The following is a 22,277-nucleotide window of genomic DNA, read 5'->3' on the forward strand; positions in this document are numbered from 1 at the left end:
TCAGCCATGGCCATGGGACAGCAGCAAAACTGTTACTGCCACTGCTGAGGATGAGGATGGTGGTTAAAAATCTCTCCAGCTAGGTGCAATCGTCCCCACTTTGCACAGAAGTGAGGCTGAAGGATCGTTAATGTATTTAACTTTTTATTTTTTTTTAAATGTGGAAGGCGAAGGTGGCCTTACAAGCCACCCCACTCCCTCCCCCCCCACCTCCCTCGATTCCCCCACCCTTGCGCGTGGTACCGGCGACCAGCATTGTGCACTGCTCTCCAGCCCCGCTTGGCCTTTTGTCAGCCCCCTTTTCTGTGTCAATCAGATGGCTTTTGTCAGGTCCCAGACATGTTGTGTCCACACGCACACAAATATCCCCGCGCAGAGCGTGGGGAACGCGGCGCACATTCAGATCATGCACCGCACCCTCCCATGCACAAACGTGCATGCACGCGGGGTGCACACGCATACTAAGCAGTCGCTGTGTCCTCCTGGGGGTGGTCAGAATTTGGGGGCTGGGGTGGGAAGTGGTGAGGATGCCCGTTCTCCAGGCGATGTGGTGGGTGCCTGTGCGTCCTCAGAGGCTCTATCCCACTGGGGGGCTGCTGGCACTTCCATCCCTTGCTTTAAGGGTGTTGGGTTCCCTCCCCACCCCCCCCCACCCCCCCGTTGCTTTACTCCATCTGTGGCTTTGAGCTGGTTTTCTTCAGTTTTTCCCCCATGTTTCACAAGCCAGGGGGTGGCGTTTGATTGAGTCCTCAAGTTGTTGCTAGAAAATATATATTTCATATACATATATACGTGAGGTTTTGTGTAATTAGCGGTGACAGAAACCACAACTTAGGTTCAGGGTGGGGGGGATGCCCTGAGCACCCACCCCATGTGTCTTCATTCCCCCCCCCCAACTCCTGGCTCATCTCCATCCTCAGCTGCCCACGGTGCTGTTGGGACTCCAGCTTGCTGCAGCTCAGCGGGCAATTTTGGGCTACAACCCAGCATTTTGGGGACTCTACCAGGCTGGGCTGAGGACACACACAGCAGTGTGACAGCCCTGCTGAGGTGGGGCCGTTTCCCAGCTGGTCCCTCATAGCATGGTCCCCTCCATTTCCCTCGCTGAGAGGAGGCTTTTGCCTTGTCCCCATGGTGTGGCCATAACCCCAGGCTGGACTAGGCCTGGTGCCACCATAACCCCAGGCCGGACTAGGCCCAGCCAGGCTGCTTGGTCTCCTAGCAACCGCTTGGCTCTGATGGTGCCCGCAGGCCTTGGTAGTACCTACAGGCCCTGATGGCCCCACAAGCGTGGCAGGGAGAGCAATGGAGAGAGAGGAGGCAGGAGGACAGCATGGCTACGGGTTCTATATGTGGAAGAGCCTGCAGCAACAGCCGCTTTCCGCGGGCATCAACAAAATGGCGGCAGGGGCTCCCAAATGGCGGCGCCTGTCCTGCGGGGCCTGGTGGGGAAGGCGCCGGCGCGGTGCCAGGGCCGCTGCGGAGGGCACAATGACTGGCACATAACGGCCCCTCGCCGCGGCCGCCCCTCCACCGTGGCAGTGCCAGCTGTAGCCCCCCTCCCTCCGCCTTGGCACGGGCAGGCGGCCCCGCCATGGCCGCCTCTGAGGAGGATTAAGGCCGCAGTTGTGTCTCCCTCTTTCTTTCCCCCTCAGTGGCTGAGAACAGGAAACATGAACCTATCTGAGACTAATTGACTTGCAAATTAATCGTTTGTCCCTGTGCCTGATAATTAGTGCTAACGATTTTTACACCACCACCACCCCCCTTTTGCTCTCTCCTCCTCCTCTTTATTTTAAAGGGGGCTGTTTTGCCTTTCCCTTTCTTCCCCCTCTCCATTTTTTTTATCCAACCCCTGGCCCCAGTTCTTCCCTAAGCCTCCCCAGCTGCCCCTGCCTTGAGGTGGGGATGGCACCGGGTTTGGGGGCAAAGGGGCCTGGCGGGGCGACCGCCCTGTTCCAGCACCCACAGCTGCTTGTTTGCTTCCCACGACTCGGTGCCAGCCTCCATGTCTGCCCATGAAAGACAATAAATGGGGTTGGGAGAAGGGGGTCAGGAGTTAGCGGGGCAGTGGAGGGGCTGGGAGACAAGTGTCAGGAGTTTGGGGGGCCGTGGAGGGGCTGGGAGATGGGGGCGTGAGTTTGGGGGGCAGTGGAGGGGCTGGGAGACAAGTGTCAGGAATCTGGGGGGCTGTGGAGGGGCTGGCAGATGGGTCAGGAATCTGGGGGGCTGTGGAGGGGTTGGGATATGGGGGAGCAGGGCTGCCTAGGGACAGGGCACCTCTTTGGAGGTGGCTGCAGATTCCTGCATTTCCAAACTTCCCAAATACCCAGGGAACAGGCTTAAGGAAAAAAAAAAATATTATTAAAAATCAGTGTAAAAGGAAGCAAAGGGTTGGGGGTTGTTTTCTCCAGTCTTCCCTCTTCCTCTGGCTTTATTCCAGGGATACATCTCGTTTTTACAAGTCGGAAGAGGTTTTTCTCGTGAAGGAGGGCAGCTCAACGGGGATGTTTGAGGCTGGTGGTTGAAATCCCAAGCGTTGGTGCTTGTGGCTTTGTCCAAAAGCTTCGCCTCGAACTGGGGTGCTGCTGCTGGAGTACGGGGAGGTGGGGGCAAAGGGGGGGGTTTGTGGACGTTTTTGTGGTCTGGGGCCACGGGGTGCAGCCCAACGGGGTCTGTTTGTGCCTGAGCCTGGGAGCAGCTTAGGGTTGGCAGGAGGCAACGCGTTCAGTTCGTTGGTGATATGTAAATGTGAAAATGCGGTTTTGTTGAAATCGACACATTTCACAGGAATATTTCCCTGTCGGCTGTAGAACAGCCCTGCTAATACATTACTGCAATGCTTTTATTGAGAGCTGGTAACATAAAACACCGGAAAGTACCTTTACTTTGGATGTTTTGTTTCCATAAACTTTTGCTGTGTATCATGTCTCTAGTGAGACCGTACCATGTAAATAATTGAAAATTGTGCACATAATTGTCATGTTTTGATGCAATTCAAACCAAAATGCCTTGATGCTCCTATACTGGAATACTTGAGAAATTCCATGTGGCAAATTTAATTTTTTCTTCCCTGTTAGGAGGAAAAGATGTCGTGGGGGGGGTGGGGGTGCACTGGGGTAGAGGGGGGACCCTTTGTGGTGTTGAGCCTCCCCTTTGGGTGGTTTGCGGGATGGGGTTTGCATCCTTGCAGTGCCAGGTGAGGCAGGAGATAAAGCAGCCCCTCTGCACCCACACTCAGGACCCCAACCAGCCTTCAGGCCGTGGCAGAGCCAAGGTTTGTTCCCCCTGTCCCCAACCGTGAGTCGGGCTGTGGGTGGCAGCCCCATACCCAGCCATCCCACTGCTCCCCTCCAGACCCTTCTGCCTCTGGTGCCCAACCGTTGATAATTAAAGGGATCCTTTTCTTTGCAGCTCTCCTCCCCAAATGCTCCTGGTGCCTGACACAATTTGTCAGCCGTACCCCTGCTGTAATCCTATTTTTGCTCCCCCCATCCCCCCCCCTCCAGCTTTGCATCCAGGGCTCTTTTTGCGTCTCGCTTTGCAGCTCCCGCTTCCCTCGGAGCCGGGAGTCTATAAACCCTGATGATGCTCTTAGACTCCACGCTCATGAACTCGGTCTGTTTGGTTTGACCAGAGTTAATTGCACACAAACTCCGGCCTGTCGGCACACAGGGGCTCTTTGTTCCCGCAAGAATCACTTGCCCTTCGGGGTCACTGCGGCCGCGACCTGCCGTCCCCGAGGGTCGCCCCGTGACATGCACTGTCAATTTGATCCCTGCACCGTGGCGGAGGGTGGGACGCTGCAGGTTGCTGCGAGGAGAAAGCCGAAAAGGGGAGCGGGACGGGCAGGGGGAGGCATTGGTGGAGCCTTTTTGGGTCAGACTCATTGAAGTAATGCGATGATTAGCAATGATTGTTGAGCTTTATAGCTGGGGAGGGGGAGAGAGGGTGAAAGAGATGTTAGGGGTGGATTAACCCCCGTCAGACCTGTACAAGAGGTTTCCCAGATTAAATACAAGTTCAGTGGTCTGTAAACGCTCCCCTTTCACCGGGGTGCTTCGCCAGAGCAGCTCTGGAGTTAATGAAAGCTCGCAGCTTGCGTTCAGGGACCAGACTTTCATGGCATCTCAATTCCTGCTTGTGCTCGCTGGGCCCGCAGCCTCGCAAAGGGGGGGCTGGGCTTAATGCCCCTGAATTAACACCCCTGTGTCTTTAAAGACCTGAGCCCCCCAGTGCCAGACTAACTGGGTACTTGGTTCTTGTTAGCTTTCCGAGCCACTCAGAAGCATCCAGCGAACTTTTATTGGGCTGGTGGTCCCTCCAGCAGGCTTTGGGTGATGGTCCCACCTGTACCGTGCTGGCACCACGGGCACTGGACGTGGTTGTAGCGTGCCTGGCACTCCATGGCAGCAGAGACCCTGGGTGAAGGCTGGTGCTGCTCCGAGCTGAGTAAATCAGGCAGGGACAAGTGACTTTGCTCTCCTGCCGGCTCAGCTTTGCAGAGGGGCAGCGGGGTCTGATGGTGGTACCAGGGCAAGGAGCGCTGATGCTGGTGGAAGGCTGGAGACAGCACTGAGGGCTCGGTGGCCCCTGAGCAGGACTGGGACCTCCACGAAGACCTTTTTGGACCTGCTCCTTCACCCAGCTCTGCCCTTTGCTGCCGCTGGGGAAGGCAATCCCTTTCCTCTTCAGCATCTTTCAGGGTCCACCTGAGTGAGACCAAAAGATGAGTTACAACTCATTTCAGAGGGTGAACGGGCTGGCAGCAGCAATGGAAATGATGCCCTTCAAAGCTCCCCAGGGTAGCAGAGGACCCCTGGGTGCTGGGCAGTGCTGGGGGAGAATGTTCCCACCGACCATCTCATCCTCGGGTCCAGCCCACAGCTCGGGCAGGTGGGAATGTGTCCTGGAGGTGGGCAGCCCCGTGCAGACCCCTCTGTGCTGAGCTGGGCCGGCTGGCGAGACTCTGCCTCGAGGCGGTTTCCCAATCCTGCGCACCTGGTACTCTGTCAATGCAGCCACTTGGCTAAATGTGGGTCATTGTAGGAGGGTGCAGCCACTCGAGCAAACAAGCCTCAATTGCCCACTGATTGGGGTGGCTGAGAGCACCATCACTGAAATTTCTGAGGGGGGAGGCATTAATAATCCCCATTCTGTCTCTGCTCCCCTTGCCCCCTTGTTATTTCCCTCTTTGTGTCTTAATTTGGCCCATTATTATTATTTTATAAAAGGGCCTTTTCTCCACCCCCTCCCTCTTGAAGACACTCCTTAGACCGATGGGAAAATGGCAAGGAATAATTATGAAAAACATCAGTGGAGAGAGGGCCATCTGAGAGGGATTAAAGGATTACAATTAAAACTCATTTTAGGGAGGTGATGTGACATTAGCGTTTTCATTCTTCCCTCCCACCCCCCTTCCCCAAACACCCTCCAGGCTATCTGGGTCTAAGTTGATTAAATGACAAACTCCAGCTCAGAGGGAAACAACAACAAATTAAAAATAGAGTAAAATGAAAAACAACAACCCAAAAATGATTTACAAAATTAAGTGAAAATGAGGTCACTGAGAATTACTGAAAGTCTAGTGGCAGCTGGAAATGGGGTGGACAAAGCACCTGCTGCTAATAGCAGGTTTCTGATGGTGGGAGCATCTCCCCTCTGCCTGGTCCAGCCGGCAGGTGAAGATGTTTGAGCTCTCTCCTCCGGGATATGACCAGAGTGAGTTTTAGTTGGGCTGTGGAAATGCCTGCTTTTGGCAGATTGCATTGCAGGCTTGGTGCTCACCATCTTTTTGTGTTTGCCAGCCCTGCACCCTGCTGAGGTGAGACAGGGCTTTGCTTTGGGAGCCTGGTGCAGACCCCGTGCTCCTTCTTCAACAACCTAAAACAGCTTTGCAGCAGGAGGGCACGACCTGGGAGGTGCACCAGTGCAAAACCGGTGCTGGAGCAGCAGAGCCGTGCTAGCCCTTGTTTCTGCCTCGGCGCATCTTTTTCTGGCATGGCTCTGCGGCCCATTTTCTCAGCTCTTAGTGCTGCTCAAACTCATATTTTGCAGCTCCTACTAGTGGCTGGAGCCAGCCGGACCCTGCCTTGCCACTCGGACAGGCTTCGTGTTGGCTGCGGCACCATTCCCAGAGCTGGAGGTGTGCTCTGACTCTCCCTGAGTAAAGCAAAGCAGAGGGTGATGCCTACAGCACAGAAACCTTCCCTCTCTCCTCCTCGTCCATCAAGACGCTCAAAGGTTTCTGCCCGTTAGAATCCTGACAGGGCTTCCGAGGATGGGAGCTTCTTATGGCGTCATTAAAATTCAGTGCCATCGTAAAATCAGGGGTGGTGGGAAAGGCAGAGTGCTCGGAGCAGGCTGCTGTGGGGAGCTGATGTTTCCAAATGGAAACCCACACCCAGCTGGGACTTTATTTTGGTAAAGGAAAACAAATTCTAGGGTGCTTGCTGGCCGTTTCAGCTAATGGTTACGAAGCCTGGGACGACGGGGATTTCCCTTTATAAGTCAAAAATGTCTGTAAATTAAATGATTCTGATGAAGTGGATGTCTAAAACAACAGCCTCGCTGGAAAGGGGGCTGCCGGGAAGATGGGGAGGCAGAGGTGTGGGGCTCGGGCTTGGCAGTTCACGGTGCTTAGGAAGTTTTGGCTGCCGGCATCTGATCTGTAGGTACCTCGATAGCATCAGTGGGACCGAATCCACCCCCCTGCCCTGAACACACGGATCTTACTACATAAACTAAACCAACAAAAGCCTGCAAGCACACGGCCTGGGAATGCTCTTCCTCCTCACGCATGTGTTGGGCAGCGCACGCAGCTTTGGGCATGCAGGTCCGGAGCAGAGAGGAGCTTCTTTCTTCTGTCTCCTCCTCTTTCCCTGGCCGAAGGGGTCAGGCTGCAAAGCCAGCCTCTCCCCTTTTGCCTCCATCCCGCAGCCTGGCATAGCTGGGCATCTCATCACGTGGCTGCACACGTGGGCGCAAGCGCTCGTCATGTGAGATACCATATAGTGTCTCATATTGGGAGGCAGGGAATACTGCAAAAAGCTTAACGGAAGGGAAACTCCCCCTCCTCCCCACCCACCCCCCCCACCCCCACCCACCCCAGATCCAGCCTATTTTCTTTCCTCTCCTTTTGTTTCTGATTTCCGGAACTATGCGGCAAAGCAAAGCGTGGGGAGAAGAAAGAGGCTGAAGAGAGCTGGCATCTGGCAGGGAAAAGAACAAAATAGCAGAGCAGGGCTTTGCTAGGCAGGAGCAGCGAAGGTGGACGGTTTGCAGGGTCCTCTCTGCCTTGGTGGCGGCTACCACCCAGGACTTGAGCAAGCCTTGGGAAAATTTAGGGTCTAACCACGAGGCAGGCTCCCTGGCGGGTATAAACTGGCACAGGGCTTGCTAGTTTACTGCAGTAGAGGAGTCAGACCAGTGGCTGGAGTTTTAACCTGCTTGTGGCCATCTTCCTGGCTTCCCAAGTTGCTAGTATCCATCCCTTGGTCTCCCTCATGCCATAAGCTTCATTCCCCCGAGCATCCCAGCTCACCATCCCAGCAGTTAATTCCCTGAGGACATGCACTGCACCTCCAGCAAGGGCACCGAGAGGCTGGTGTGCAGCAATACAGCCCCATCCCCTGCTTTGTTTGCAGAAGAGAGGAGGTCGAGGTGGAGATGGTTCTCCTGTGGCCGCTTTCTCCAAGGCTGAAATGATCGAAGCGGTGCGCTTCTTTCCGCGATGTCCCTTTTACAGTCAGGGCTGGGAGATGCCTGAATATATTTTATTCCTGTTTTTCCCCCTGTCCCGGCCAGTACAGAAAGAGGTCTTTGCATACAGACCCAATGAAGATAATGTTAATTAGGTAAATTAATTAAGACCAAGATGCAGTGTTTTCCCCCTGAGGAGGAAATACAGTAAACTCCATTTTTGTGAGCTGTTTATTCAGCCAGGGGGGTCGAAGGAGAATAGCAGTGTCAAAGAAGCTGCCATTTTCAAGGTCCTTGTGTCCCTTCTGCACCGCCCTAGAAAGGGAACAAAACTCTGTTGACAGCAAAATCTCAGCAGGAGCCCCTGGGCTGGGGGGCACCGGGAAGCAAAGTGGAAAGGGTGCCAGGTTTCCGAGCGCCTGGAGGGAACAGGCTTTGGTCTCTGGCATTTCAATGGGCCAGGGAAAGCAAATCAGCCCTTTCAAGGCCAATCACGCTGTTCTGGAAGGCACACACTGGAGACAATGTGCCGTTGGCAGCGGGGCAGGGGGAAAGGGACTGGGTGGCCATGGCAAGGGTGAGGGGAGGCGGGCTACCAGGGGCCAAGAGCCGCTGCCGTGTTCCTGCTCCATCCATCCCACCTTCTCGGAGCCTTTTGAGAGGTGCTGGGACCTCCTTAGCCCAATGCATCAGGAATACCCCAAGGAGGCTGTTGGAGTGGGGGACATGGGGTATCTGTGGGTGTTTCTCTCTGTATTTTGTAGTGTCCTTTGAGATGCACGTGGCTCTTCCCTCTCCACCACGGCCTGCATGGTGAAGGAGCACTAATGCACCATGCTGGCTTGTGACCCTCTTCCCGCTCCGGCCTTTGGTTTCCCACTCTTTAATTCATCCCACTCTGAAAGCCTGTGACCAGGAGAACCTGATACCAGCCCACGCACTTGGTCCAGTGTCTTTCCCAGCCATGGCACATTTCTGAGCGGGTCAATACCCACCCTGAGACGTGTTGTGGGACGGGACAGGGTCGTGGCTGCTGTTGAGCATTGGTGGGTCCGGGTATTTTCAGGCTGTATCTCCTAGAGAGGAGCAGGACTCATTTTGCTGACTCTTTCACAGCCTCTCCCAGCCCAGCACTCTGCCCACAGCACCATCTCCCGTCGGCATCGCTCCGGCTCACAGGGGCAGTGCATCCTGGGAATTTCCTTCCCCTGTGCCAGAATACCTTCACCCCAAGCCCGATCATGCAGATGATCTTCCATCGTCATATTTAACCCCCCCTCCCCATCACTGACCAAAGCCAGGATGAAAGCGGCGGGGTTTTTTGCCTCTTTCTTTCTTTTTTTTAATGGCGTTTCATTAGCCTCCAAATCAGACAGGCTAAACAATGGTGTTCTGTCAGCGATGGGCTTTCGTGCTGATTTCATCTCCTCTCTCATCCGTATGCAAACCAGCCTCCAGCAGGCTTTGGTCATGCCATGGAAACCGAGGTGCAGGCCCGGAATGGGGGTTCTCGGAGTGAGAAATCTCCTGTTCGCTTTTTCCCATTTGCATAATGCAACTTTTCTTCCCCCAGACACTGAGGCGCTTTGTTTATAGAGAGCCGAGAGAAAGGGGGATGCCAGGGACAGAGGAGGGACCGCGGGGAGGGGGGAAGCACCCGGTGGGAGTGGGGAAGAGGAGGGCAGCTCTCGCAAAAGAAGAACAGGCAGAGAAAAGTGCGGGGTGACTGGAAGGGAATATATATGAGGATGGGGACTGGGAAATGGGGCTGGGCCAGTTCCCCGTGATTCTGGGACCCGCGGACTCCTTTGGCCTCTCGGTACCAGCCAAACGGTGTCAGGGGGACTTGGCGGGGTGGAGGATCCAGCTGGGTGCCTGGATCTGCGCTGAATTAAAGCCGCTTGTCATGATAATGCCCCCCAGAGGAAGCAGGAGCCTTTTCAAGCCCTGCATGACATACCTCAAAGGGTTTTGTCCAAGAAGCCCCCAAGAACCTCAACTGGTTGAAACCGAAGGTTGTTTGGAGGAATAGTGACCTGCAGGGAAGGTGGCTAAGTGACAGCCAGCAGAGCGTAAGGACCCGGCTGTCCTGGGAGGTGGGGAGAGAAACTGGGGGAGTGAAATCATCCCGGATTTATTCACAAGGGTGTGTGGGGCTGGAGGGGTAAGGAGGTTCACTCAAAATTGCGGTCCGTTTCTCTCCCTTGGAAGCTGGCAACCTCCGAGGTTGCGTGGGGAGGCAGGAGGATGAAAGGACCGGATAGTCCAGTCCCCACCAGTGCCTCTGGTTTACTGGCGTCATCGGAGGCAAGTTACCTCCCACCTGTACCTCTCCTTTGGCAAACTGGTGATCTGGTTCTCTTGCAAACCGGTTTGAGATCTGCTAATGGAGGGAGCAAGGGGTTGCTCTTACGGGTCTTGCCATCTCCGATGGCTGCACCTTCTGCAAACGAACGCTGGTTATTGCTGCCTCCATCCTAGTCAACGGGGTGTTTGATTTATTAATTGGATTGATGCATGGTTAATAGTAATAATAACAATGAAATGTATTAATCAGTGACAGATGACAGGCATGAAACCTGCAGTTAAAATTATTTTAGGATATGTAAAAATCCCTGTAAATGATTTGCAAATGAGGTACAGACAGTAAAGCTGGCAGCAAGGGGGCTATTTTGGGGTTTTGCCTCAAAGTGGGGCAACTCCATTTTTAAGGTGCTTTACCACGAGTTGGATGTACAGACATCTGCTACCGAGGGAAAGTCTCCTGTTGGTGCTGTAAAAATGTGATTGATGCTTCAAAGCGTGGGGCCCTTCACCAGACCCGGCGAAGTCCTGCAGGATGGGCTGCAAGGGCAGGGCCAGCAAAACCACGGCTGGGAGCCTCGGTGGTTCACGGGCTCCTGCCTGCACGTGGAAATCGCACGGGTTTAGACTGGAATTGGTTCAAGCCCCACTTGTGCCGTTTGCGCTTTGGGGCTCTGGTTGCACATGGGACCAGACGTTACTCCTATCCACTTTAAAGAGCAGCTGGGATTCATCGTGGATGATCTACAGAACGTAAAATATTAAATATCTACCTGTGGGCAGGAAAACTCTGCAGTCTAATCTCAGCATCTGATGATTACAGTATTCTGGGACAGGAGGAAAAGTGAAGGGAAAATATTAGTGCTTTGGAGGATTATGCTGTAACTCCGCAGAGTCCCTTTAGCCAGCAGTAATACCCACCTTGACATCCATCTCGGGTGCGGTGGTACCTTCGTGCAGCACAACTCCGGATTGCTGACATACCGCGTGGAGCGGCTGGGATGCGGCTAATGCTCCGTAAAAGGGATGGGGATTTTGAGGCAGCTGATTTGGGGCTCTTTCTCTTTGTTTTTAGCCTGGTTCTGCAGAAAAAGAGATTTCTGTTGTCACAAAGGTGCATCTGTCATTTCTCACCTCCCTCCCGGGAACTTCTGAAACGGGATGACTTCAGCCCCATTTGGCTCAATGTCAGTTTTTGATGCCCAGGCTGTGGGGAACTGCTTTGGGGCTTTGGTTATATTTGTTTTACAGAAGCTCATTTCTACTCTTGGCTCCAAAAAAGCAGTTTTTACTTCAAAATAAAAGGCTGGTGAAATGTCGTCACCCTTCCTTTCGGTGAGGGAGAGGAGAGGGGTCTGTGTGGTGGGAGTTTGCCAGGGTGCAAACTGCAGATGCCTCTGCCTGGGGCTGTTGAGCTCTGCGGTTAAGGAAGCATTAGAGCATCTCAGTCGAAGGAGTCTTCAGCCCAAGTGGCCATTTCTGAAGGATCCTCACACCTCTGCTCCTGCCCACGTTGAGCCAGAGTCAGGTACTTGCCTGTCCATCGTGGCAGCTTTTGGGCAGTGATGTGGGGGAAGAGAAAAGAGCAGGCTGTGATTGAAACACTCAGCCTGGGTGTAAACCGCTTTTCAGGTGGCTCATGCCGGGATGGGAAGGGGCAGCAGGTCGGTCTCTGCCGGAGCAGGGAGAGGGGCTTCCCAGCATCGCTTCCACGCTTGCCCTCCAGCCCACTGGTCATGCCAATTTGTCACCAAGCTGGGCTTTCAATTAAACCCCGAAAGGAGGGGTCAGGGGTTATGCAAACACGGTGGTAAAGGCCACTCGCCTGGAGGGCTTTCCCGGGGCCGCTGGTGCCGGCCCCTTGCTTTACACAGTCCCAATTGACCCGGGCTGAGGGCCGACATTGTTCCCCGCGCTCCATTCAAGAGGCGGTTTGTCAATAAAATTGACCTCTCAGCTCCCAGGGATGCTGCCACCTCCTCTTCCTCCCTTTCCCACCAGGTTGGCCGGAGCAGAGCTAACAGTCCCTCCACGGTCTTCACGCCCCTGGACGTGCCGAGGGTGAGAGCAGGGATGGGAGCACCAAGACCACGTGCAATCACGTGCGCCCTGCAGCAATCACGGCACCTTCTTTTCCCCTTGTTTCTTTTTTTATTACTCTGCCCTTTGGTCTTTCGCATCTGAGGGTGGTTTCCAGCCAAACCACTCAGTCACATCAGCGCAAATGCCGAGTTCATTCATCCTCTCCAGATCTCGTTCTCCTTCCACAGCTCTTGCAGCCGCTCCTGTGAGCATCCCGCAATGGTTTGCTGTCCATCACTGCTCGAGTAGGGTTGATGCAGGGACCTGGAGGCCTTCTCCAGCAGAACCAAGCCCCATTGTACCTCCCCATTACACAACTGAAGCCCTACGCAGAGCAGCATCTCTCCCTACCGAGCCCTGTGCCCACTGGCACATCCACCTGCTCCAGGCACAATCCCATTTTTGGGGAGGTGCGAGGCTTCCCGGTGGGTTTGGGCGGTGGGACCGCATTGGCCGCTGCTCCTGCATGCTAATTGTGCTGGGCAGCCCTGCAAACAAGCAGTGCTTGAACCTGCGAGCCTGAGGAGGCCATTTCAGCTGCAAGATAAATGGGTGTCGCAGAGCAAGTGGCAATTAGTGTGGGTAAAGAGCCCCTTAGTGACTGTCCCTTACATAACACCTTTGTTCCAGGCCCTTCACTTCATATTCAGTTTGTAAATAAACTTGACTCCCCATTTTCCTGGGGCCCTTATTCCCTTCTTATTTTATTTTATTCTTCTTTTGAACCCAGTGAAGAACGAGCCGATTGTTCACCCGTGGGGAGATGCGGTGCTTTGAGGTGCTGCCCAGCCCTGGCGTTGTCTGCTCACCCCGAAACGGGTGCTGGCAGCAGTGAACGGCAGAGCCACCCATGCAGCCGCCACGCCAGCGATTTTAATTGCTTTGCCCCCACTGACGGTGCCTGGAGGCTCATTACGCTGCTGGTGATGAATGGGGGCCTGAAAAATGGGGCTTTGTCACCGCAGTGGTTTGAAGGTGGTGGGGGCTTTCATTGGGGGGGTGGCTTGGCGGAAGGACTGAGCTCTGCCCCCCAAGTTTGGGGTCAGGGAGGGAGTTTGGGGGACTCTGGATCAGCCCCAAGGCAAAGACCCATCTCTAATTCACACTGTATAACTCGCGGGTGCTGGGAGGCTTTGTCTGCACCCACGAGTGGCCTCTGCCACGCTGGCAGCGAGAGGATGCTCCGAGGCACAGTGGGATGCACCTCGGTGGATTTGGGGTGCCCGGTCCCAGGCTTTGGGGAGCAGGGCTGGATGACTTTCCTGCCTTTAGCCTGCCCTCTCAAGCTGTGGTTTGCTTTTCCCAGGTCCTTTTCCAAGGGCCACTTAGGGAGTCATCGAGGTGTGTAGTACCATGAGCGGCGGCTCTTCTCCACTGCCTGGGCTCTTCCCTCGCTGCGGCACGGTGCTGCCAGTCTTTCAAGTGGCCCGATGCTGGTGCTGGTGATGCTGTGCCACGATGGGAAGCCGTTGGGCGCTGCTCTTTGTTTGGCGCGGGGATGGTCAGGCCCCTGCTCCTCTCCTGAGCCTTCCCTCTCCCATATGGTGCCCATTATTAGACGTGTGCACCAGCCTCGTCTGACAAGGAGCTTTACAGGTGTCGCCTGGATAACGATTCACACTCTAACGAAGGTGGGAAAGACGATTAGCTGGCTTTCCATCAAACAGCACGCAGCATCAGCTGGTCTGGGGCAGGGGGGAGGGGAGGTTGGGGGGGGGGAGCTGCGGATTTGTAAGGACACGTATGCAGGGAGCTCAGGGAGCCGGGGCTTTGTCCTGCCTCTAATTCCAATGGACTCTCAGGCACCTCTTTGTGTGCCTTAGTTTCCCCAGCTGTAACAGATAGATGTTGTTATTGCTTTTCCTTGTAAAACACCCTTTGAGCAGCTGATTGAGCTTCTGCATTAGCAAGAGGTGATTTAGGCAGGTCTCTCGGCAGCTGGGCTGCCGCAGGAGAGGGCAAGGGAGCTGTCAGTCAGGGCTCTCAGGGGACAAGGCTGGCAGAGGGGAGGGGGCATGAATTAAATGAACCCCCTGGAAGCCGGGATGCGGTGTGGTGTGTCTGGAATGTGTCCTGCAGGCTGTGAGAGCCCCGCGGCATGGGGAAGGGGACCCTGGTGCCAGTGTGGCAAGGGCAGGTGGGGAGGGCTCGCCCTGTGCAGATGTGTCCATGCCCTCCCCTGCCTGCGTGGTGGTGGTGGGACCTTGGGCTTTTCCTGCTGACGTATTTTATATAAAGACTCGTGTAGCAGGCAGGTCCCAGCATCACCAATGCCACATGAGCACCGTGCACCCAGCCCCTGCGAGCTGGCAGAATTTCTCCTCCAGCTCTTTTCACATCTTGAATATTGCTGGAGGGAGAGGCGGAACAGGAACGTGAGAATAAAAGCGAGGGTTTCTCAGTTACCCCTTGCTCTTGTGCTGGGAAAGCGGTGCTGTCTCCCGGTACGTCAAGCTGTGATCTGAGGGCGAGCCCTGCTTTGAAAAGCCACAGAGCAGAAAGCTCCCCTTGGGGCTGGGGAAACTGAGGCACAAGCCGCGTCTGGCGCCCAAACCACCCTCAAAGAGGAAAAGGTGTGAAGGGGGGGGTCACCCAAGCTTCTTGCACCCTGCCGGGGTGCGATCATCACCCAGCCCCTGCCTTGACCCACCGTGTCCCGGGACAGACCCCCGGAGCTGTGGGCAGAGCCAGCGCTGCCTCTCCCCGAGCTAGCAGGGCCGGCGGGATTATCTGCTTAGCTGCACCATCTGTTCCCCAAACTGCCATCATTATGTTCAACTTGGGAAGAAAACGGCCCCTACAGAGAAGCAATTTGTTCACTGACTAAACCTTTCAGGCTCTCGCCGTCCGAACCTCTACCCTCACCGCTGCACGGGCGAGCTCTCCGCTCGCGGCCGGCTCGCTTAAACAATCTGCGGGGAGAGCGGCGGTGCACAAGCTGGTCGTGCTGGTAAATGGGAGTGGGGAGGGCGCAGGGCTCCCCTAATCCGATTACAAAACATAACAGTCTTTCAGAGGGGATGGGGGAGAGGAGGAGGAGGGAGGTCCGTTTCACACCTGACCCCTACGTCTGGAGGTCTCGCAATGATCTCACTGGAGGGGCTTTTCTTCCCGGCGCAGTGGGTTGCTTTTGAAACGTGCTGCGAGGAGATCAAAAAGGGGAAAGGGGCTGTCTGGGAAAGAGAGGGAAGAGGGCTGGGAAGGAGGTGAGGTGGGGAGGGGGTGGTGCGGGGCTGGGGGTGGTGATGGAGCCTGGCACCCACTTGCTGGGGCACCAGCCCTCGTGCCGCTTCTCCATCTCATATCGTTCCCCCACGACATGGCACCGGGCAGCGGTGCACGCCACCGGGATGTGGACACACGGGACGCGTCCTCCTCTGTGACCTCAGCGTGGAGTGGGGCTGGGGTCTCCTCACGGAGCGGGGACAGCAGAAACCCTCCCCAGGGCTTGCATTGGCAGCAGGGATGGAGCCCCGCGGCCCACTTCCCTCTGTTTTGCTGTGGAAACTCAGTGGCACCAAAGCATTTAGCAAATGTCTTGGTTTCACCAGGTTTTCTGTGACAAACAGCTGAAATTGGAAAAGTTAAAGCGATGGTTTGGCTTATTTCGAAGGGAGACGTTTTTGCATTTCTGCTATGGAGCAATGTGTGGGACTCCATATTTTCTCTAATTTGATTTAATTCCTTTTAGAAAGGATAAAGAGCCCTGTTTAAAAATGCTGTTTTATGATCAGCCTGCAACCACATGATTTTTTGATTATTTTTTTTTTTGCATCTTAGAAATTATTTTTTTAAAAAAATGATTACATCAATGTTTCAACAGCAGCAGGTATTACAACAAGACAGTCCCAAATGTGACCGCTTTGGCTGGGTAGCAAACCACTTACCCCAAACCTTGCTGCACTGGCCCTGAACCCCTTGTCCCCGCTGCGTGGGCTGTGGCTGTGGCCCCCTCCCCGGGGGACAGTGCTGGCAGCTGGGGACACCTGCACCCACGGGAACCCCACATGGCGAGCGCCAGAGTCTGGCACTGGAGGTGTGAAAGCGTCTGGCAGCCTCCCTGGGTGTGCTGGAGGTGGGTACCCCCAGGGCCGCCTCTGACCGGGGACCCCCAGCACGGCCACTGTCCCCCCCCGGGGCTGTGCCCCTGCTCCAGGTGCTGCAGGACACCCCCTTGGTCTCGCTCAGGCTGCTACATTCCCAGGGTGCTCAAACCTGCTCCGGGGTGCTGGGTGCTACTGGGGGTCCTGGAAAGCAGGGGCACCTGGGGGCTGCAATGACCACAGGAGCATCCCTTTCCCAGTGGCGGTGCATCCTGGGGGACGCTTTCCTGTTTTGAGGAGGGGGGCTTTTTCTTGGTCCCAGTCCCTGGTGCAAGGTGGTAAGGGTCCTACCCTGGGGACCCTGGTGCCACCCTGGTCTCACCCCTGGGTGCTGGCTGCTCTGGGCTGTCGCAGCTTCTGGTGGCCAAAGCTCCAGGAGAGTCCCCCTGCCTAGGGGAGAGGGACAACTGGGATGCAGCAACCCATGAAACCCACCGCAGGGGCACCAGTCTTTAGGGTGAAGGGGGGTCTTGGGGGCTTTGCTTTCCTCCCTGGAAAGAAACCTGAAGGAAACTCAGGCAGCAAAGCTGGGCAGGTGCCGCATGAATTCACCAGCAAATCCTGAAGCTACAAAAGATCTACGTGGTTTAATTGTGTACAAAAATGTCTGTAGAAAGTTTCTGCTGCTCTCTGGGGAGCCTGGTATGCCCCTTCCCCAACACAGCCCCCCTCATGCCCTTCCTCTCTTCAGAGAGCAGTCGATGGGGAAACTGAGGCACGGAGCAGAGCTAAGTCCAGACACCCTGAGGTGTCCTTGGAGCAAGCCAGGTCGCTCCTACAGCAAGGACCTGTATCACTGCAGCATCTCTTCACCCTGCAAAGACCTGTGGGCACCCACCTGCTCCCAAAACCGCTGGGACCAGGAGGTGGCTCCTGCATGGGGACAAGCCTGGCTGTCTCCGGAGCAGACTGCTGGGACATTCAGGCTGCCAGAAGCTATCTGGCACTGGTGATGCTGGTAGAGGGTTGAGCCTGGTGGTGCAGGACCTCACTGGTGGGGTCATTAGACCAAGGTGCTGGTGCCTGGTTCCTTTTCGCTTGCCCTGGGGTCACATCCTTCCTCGGGCACCTGCACCGACGCAGACGCATGGAGAAGGGCAGAAATGGGCCTCGTTTGGGGCAAATCGGGACTGGATGAGGGGGGCCTAAGGGGCTTCAATGAAGCCGTCTCCCACCCTAAATGCTGCTGTTCAGAGGAGGGAAGCGGGGGAAGCATCCAACCCCTGCTGCCTGAGGGCTGTAAAGCTCTTTGGGGGTGGGGTTTTTTTTTTTGGTTTTGGGGTTTTTACCAGCAAGTCCTCAGCTTTACCTGCCAGAGGACCGTATTTTCCAGGCACGGCGTGTCCGGGGGAGATCTCAGCCCCTTCATTTTCAGGACGGCTCCTGAGGATGCCGAAAGCCGGGCGAGGGCGTCTGAGAGCGGGGCGGCCGCCCCAGCCCGGCTCCTCTCACCGGGCTTCCCCTGACATCTAGCGGCAGCGTGGGGCTGGGCTGCTCGAACCCCGGCCCTGGGGGCAGCCCCAGCCCCGACCCCGGCCCGGAGGGGACCCCCAGCCCCCGGGGACAGCACCAGCCCCAGCCCCAACCCCAGGGGGTTTGCGCAGCACCGAACCCGCTGCGCTCTGCCCGCCCAGGTTAATGGGGAGGGTCCAGTTCGGGGCTGGTCTTGCTTTTTCCCCCCCCAAGTCCTTCAATTCCTCGGACCCACCGGGGGCAAAACTCACCCGTGAGGCAGCCCCCGAGCGTGGCGAGCAGCAGGGTGATGGGCAGGGCGCAGAGCTGGCAGAGCGCCTGGCCGCGGGGTGTCCGGCTGCCCTGGGCCACCAGTGGGAACACCAGCTCCAGCCTGCAAACCGGAGCGGGGACAGGGTTTTGGGGAGGCAGGGAAACGGGGGGCTCCGCTTGTGGTTCTGGGGGATGTGCTGTAAGGGGGTGCGTGGAGCATCGCTGATTTCAGGGGTCGTGGTGGCCCCAGCTTGGCACATGGAGTCACTGGCACCCCTGGTTCTGCCTCTTCTCACCTGCCACCGTAAGCATCTGCGGTGGCCAGTGCCGCCAGCAGTGTCCCCAGCAAGGCGCCCAGGATCCCTGGCAGCCCGTGGACGTTGTGAACCCCACACGTGTCCTGGATTTTCAGCCTGGAGCACAGGACGGGCTGGGAAGAGCGTCAGGAAGAGCCAGGGTTCGGATGGGGGCTGCTTGCCCAGGGATGCTGTGCTGCAGCTCGGTCTTTGGAGGGTTGGGGAGCTGCACGTTGGCAGTGCAGCCTCCCCCAAAGGCGGGTGGTCCCCCGACTTGGGACCGGTGTCCTCGGCTGTCCCAAGGTGACTCACCGTGAGGAATCTGAAGCCAAGTGGGGCGATCAAGCCGGCCAGAAACCCCGCGCTGAGGGCCCCGAAGGGGGTGACCAGCATCTCCCCGGCCATACCCATCACGGCCGCACCAGCCAAGGCGGCATCCTGGATCTGAACCTGGTGGAGCAGGATGTGGGCAGGGGGATTGGCTGTGTGGAGGACACCAGCATGGGGCTGGGGTAATTTGGGCTTCCTTGGGGATCACTCTGGGTCTTAATGAAGCTAAGAAAGCCTAACGAGCATCCCCTTTTGCCCCAGGGTGTATACATGCTGGCTGTTCCTGTAGGACGGGATGCAGGTAGTGCATGAGACCTGGGTTTGTCCCAGGAGAGGACCTACCGCCCACAGGGTGCTCTCCTCGTAGAGGACAGGTGAGAGGACAAAGGTGGCCAGGGTGCTCGCCGCCAGCGAGAAGTAGGTGTTGAGCACTGCCCAGGGCTCAGGATTGTCACGGATGGTGGTGGCTGAGGTGAAACTGGGCCAGAAGATCCACAGGTAGATGGTTCCTGTGGGGAAAGGGAACAGGTTTTGATGTTAGCTATGGTCCCTCCACCATGTCTCTGACTCTGATGTTGTAGGATTTGAGCTCTGTACCGATGACAGCAAAGATATCTGGCTGGTGGCCTGTGTCTTGCTGCTCTTTCCTCTTGGCCGTATGGGGCTGGTGTAGGATCCGTGAAACCATCAAGCCGAAATAAGCACCGAAGGTGTGGACGGTCAAGGAGCCCCCGCTGTCGCTTACCTGGTGAGTACAGAAAAACACTGTGCAAGAAGCGGGAAGGTGGGATTTGTCTCTACAGACAAGGCAGGTCCTGACCTGAGGACTCTAAACCCATGGCCACCTGCTTTCTGGTGCCACCACCCCCCCCCCCAATCGGTGACTCACCCCCATGAGGCTGAGCAGGATGTATTCATTGAGGGTGAAGAGGGTGACTCCCAGCAGGGTCAGCAGCAGCAGCTGGGCAGGGTTTACCCTGCCCAGAACAGCTCCGGTGGAGATCAGCACGGCCGCGGTGCAGAAGTCGGCGCTGACCATGCTGGGAAGGAGAGGGAAGGTGTGGGGCTGGACCCAGTGCTGCTGGGGGGGTGAACACAGGAGGGGAGAGCAGCACTGGGGGGATGGGAGCTGAGCCTGCAGCCTGGACCCTGCATCCCACTGCTCCTGCGAGCTGAACAGGCAGCCTGAGCCTTGCGATGCTAGTGACGAAGGGACAGCTGGGGCCAGTGTGCCCCCCTAAATGCCTGGCTGTACTTCCATGACCCTTACTAGTGTGGTCCCCGAATAACCCAGAAGCCTGATCCTCCTGGTCCTCACCATCCTCCTCCAAAGCAGAGCTGTGAGTTTTACAGAGGAGGGAGCCAGTGTGCCAGGGCTGGACCCAGGACGATGGCAGCTGGGAAGCAGCAGCTCCTTCCTGCCTTACCTCTGAGCTCCCACGTAAATTTTGCCATTCAGGAAGAAGGAGAAAAAGCCCTGGATCAGTACAGCCCACTGGATGGCGAAGGCCACGATAAGGATGCTGATGGCCACGCTGCCTGGCCCGTAGCGGCCAAGGAAGGCCACCAGGAGCCCAAAGCCAAGGAGAACTTGGAGGTGGACATTCCGGAAACCTGGCAGAGGAGAGGCAGAAGGATGGGTCTGGAGATGTTGAGGGCAAGCAGCCACCCTCCTTACTTGCTAGTCCCCCCAAAGGGGCTCTGACACCCCCTGCTCCAGCAGGTTTTGGGGACCTGAAAGTTTCAATCAATAGAAATCAGCCTCGCTCCACCTACATGTCTCTGGAACCGTGGTGGATCTGGCCTTGGATCTCCCTTGGAGATCTCTAGCAGAGAGCGCGTGCGGGTGTTGCTTGTGCAAGTGACAGGTAAAGGCCTCCCCGCCTGACTTGGCCCCCACCAGCCTTTGCGGTGGTGCCTGGCCACCCCATTCACAACCGCCCTGTGCAGATACCTCGGTACACGCACGTGGTTCACCCTGCAGCCCAGAAACCTCTTAGGGTGGCCAGGAGCCTTTTGCACCCATTTACACCGGTGCAAAGGTAGGTCTGAGCTATCAGCCACCCCCCTGGACCTCTCTGCCGCCCCTGAAAACAGCCCGTCCCGCTTCAGGGGGTAAGAAGAACAAAAGGGTGAACGGAAAAATGGGATTAATCTGATGGCAAACCAGAGGAGGGGGGATGTGATTCTCGCTTGGGCTAAATGCCCTTTGCACCCTTCGGCAGTGCTGAGGGTTGTGTCCCATCCTTTACCGTGTGCCAGAGCTGTGAGTCACTGCCTGTGCCGGGTGGGGTTACGTGGGCAGGTGAAACCGGGAGAACCTGCCTGCTGCTCGCTGCCTGCCGGGAAGCTCGGCTCGGCTGGGCTCCCCTCCCTCTGCCAGGGTGCTCCAGAGGCTCCTCTCCACTCATCTGCCTTGCCCTTGCCTTGGAAAAGCCAGGGTCAGTCCCTCATTCCCCAGCTCGGGATGGGCTTCACAGCGATGCCCACCTGCAGGAGGAGGGTGCCAGCGGGATGGCCCTCCAGCCCCGAGTTGGATGCTCTGGCAGCATCGAGGGAGCCAGATCCTCCGTGGAAGGAGCCCAGTGAAAATCCCTCAGTACTGCAAAGCCCAGCAGGTCAGTGGGAAGGTTTGCAGATCCCCAAAGCTGCTGTGCTGCCCCCCTGGGGGGTGGGGGGACAATCCCAGGTTTATCACTGGGCTGAGTGGTCCCCTCTGTGCTCCAGCTGCTGAAATGCATCTTCCAGACCCAAATATTTGGGTCCTGGCTTTGTCCAAGCACGTAGGAAATCCTTGCAGCACGTCTGCTTTCCACCCGCCAGCCCCTCCTCAGCGGGATGCACCGTTATCCCAACCCTGGCGCTTGATGCTCCCCCTCCTCTGTTCTACTCTAGAGCTGGATGCTGTGACAGGTCTGCAGCCTGGTGACATCCCATGCCACCCCCTCAGCAGCACCTGGGGACCAGGGAGAGCCACGCTCTGTGCCCACCCGAGGCTGGGGTACTCACGAGGGTGCTGAAAACCCGAGTCCTGGTTTCTCCAACTGCAGTTCAGCTGCTGGGAGCAGAGGCTGGGGCTGCTCTCTGGGCTGTACCGGACAAAGATGGCAAAGAGGATGATGGTGAGGATTTGGAGGAGGAAGCACAGCCCGGAGAGCCGGAGCCTTGAGGCAGCAGTGTGCTCAGCCATGCCATGGGGTGCCCAGGGCAGGCAAACTCCCTGAAACTGGGGAGACACGAGGAGAGACGTGCTGGGGCTGCAAACTCCGCCTGCCAGGGCGGCTGCCAGGTCCTGCCCTCGCCTCGGTGCTTCCCACAGTTGGAAGAACCAGTTGGGAGCGGGACGGTGCTGCCAACACGGAAACCCCGGGCTGGCCGCCCTCACACACCTTGGCACCTGGTTTTGCCACAGCAGGTGGCTCGGGCCACTGTGCCGGGGAAGGACGCAGGGCTTTTGGTGTCAGCATCCATCTCGGCGGGGTGGGATTTGGGATACGGGGGGAGTCGTGGCTGGGGGACACCTGAGGTTTCAGCCTTTCTGGAGGTTTGGCACAGGAGAGACGTGATGGTTTTGGGGGACTGGGGCAGGCAGAGGAGATGGAGGCTGGTGCAGCAAGGGCGGTGGGATAGACCTGCTGAGAGGTGCTGAGCTCCGGCCGGCTCAGCAAAGCCAGGTTTAAACTCCCTGGTCAGTATGAAAAATGATGGTTGAGGAGCCTGTCGGTGCAGGGGTTAC

At 56.8% G+C, this 22,277-nt stretch overlaps 1 protein-coding gene across 1 annotated transcript; it reads right to left on the reverse strand.

Annotated features, from left to right (window-relative positions):
- Positions 1-16,061: 16,061 nt before the first annotated feature.
- On the reverse strand, positions 16,062-21,780 carry LOC102055417 (ammonium transporter Rh type B). Its single transcript, XM_005434769.3, has 10 exons — positions 21,551-21,780; positions 19,969-20,155; positions 19,431-19,581; positions 19,139-19,286; positions 18,884-19,050; positions 18,524-18,661; positions 18,212-18,345; positions 17,915-18,036; positions 17,500-17,573; positions 16,062-17,259 (listed from the first exon to the last, which is right to left on the reverse strand). Exons 1-10 carry the CDS (start codon positions 21,729-21,731, stop codon positions 17,194-17,196), a joined length of 1,368 nt encoding a protein of 455 aa, XP_005434826.1. The 5' UTR covers positions 21,732-21,780; the 3' UTR covers positions 16,062-17,193.
- Positions 21,781-22,277: the final 497 nt, after the last annotated feature.

Source organism: Falco cherrug, chromosome 19, assembly GCF_023634085.1.
Source record: "Falco cherrug isolate bFalChe1 chromosome 19, bFalChe1.pri, whole genome shotgun sequence".
Lineage (NCBI taxonomy): Eukaryota > Metazoa > Chordata > Aves > Falconiformes > Falconidae > Falco > Falco cherrug.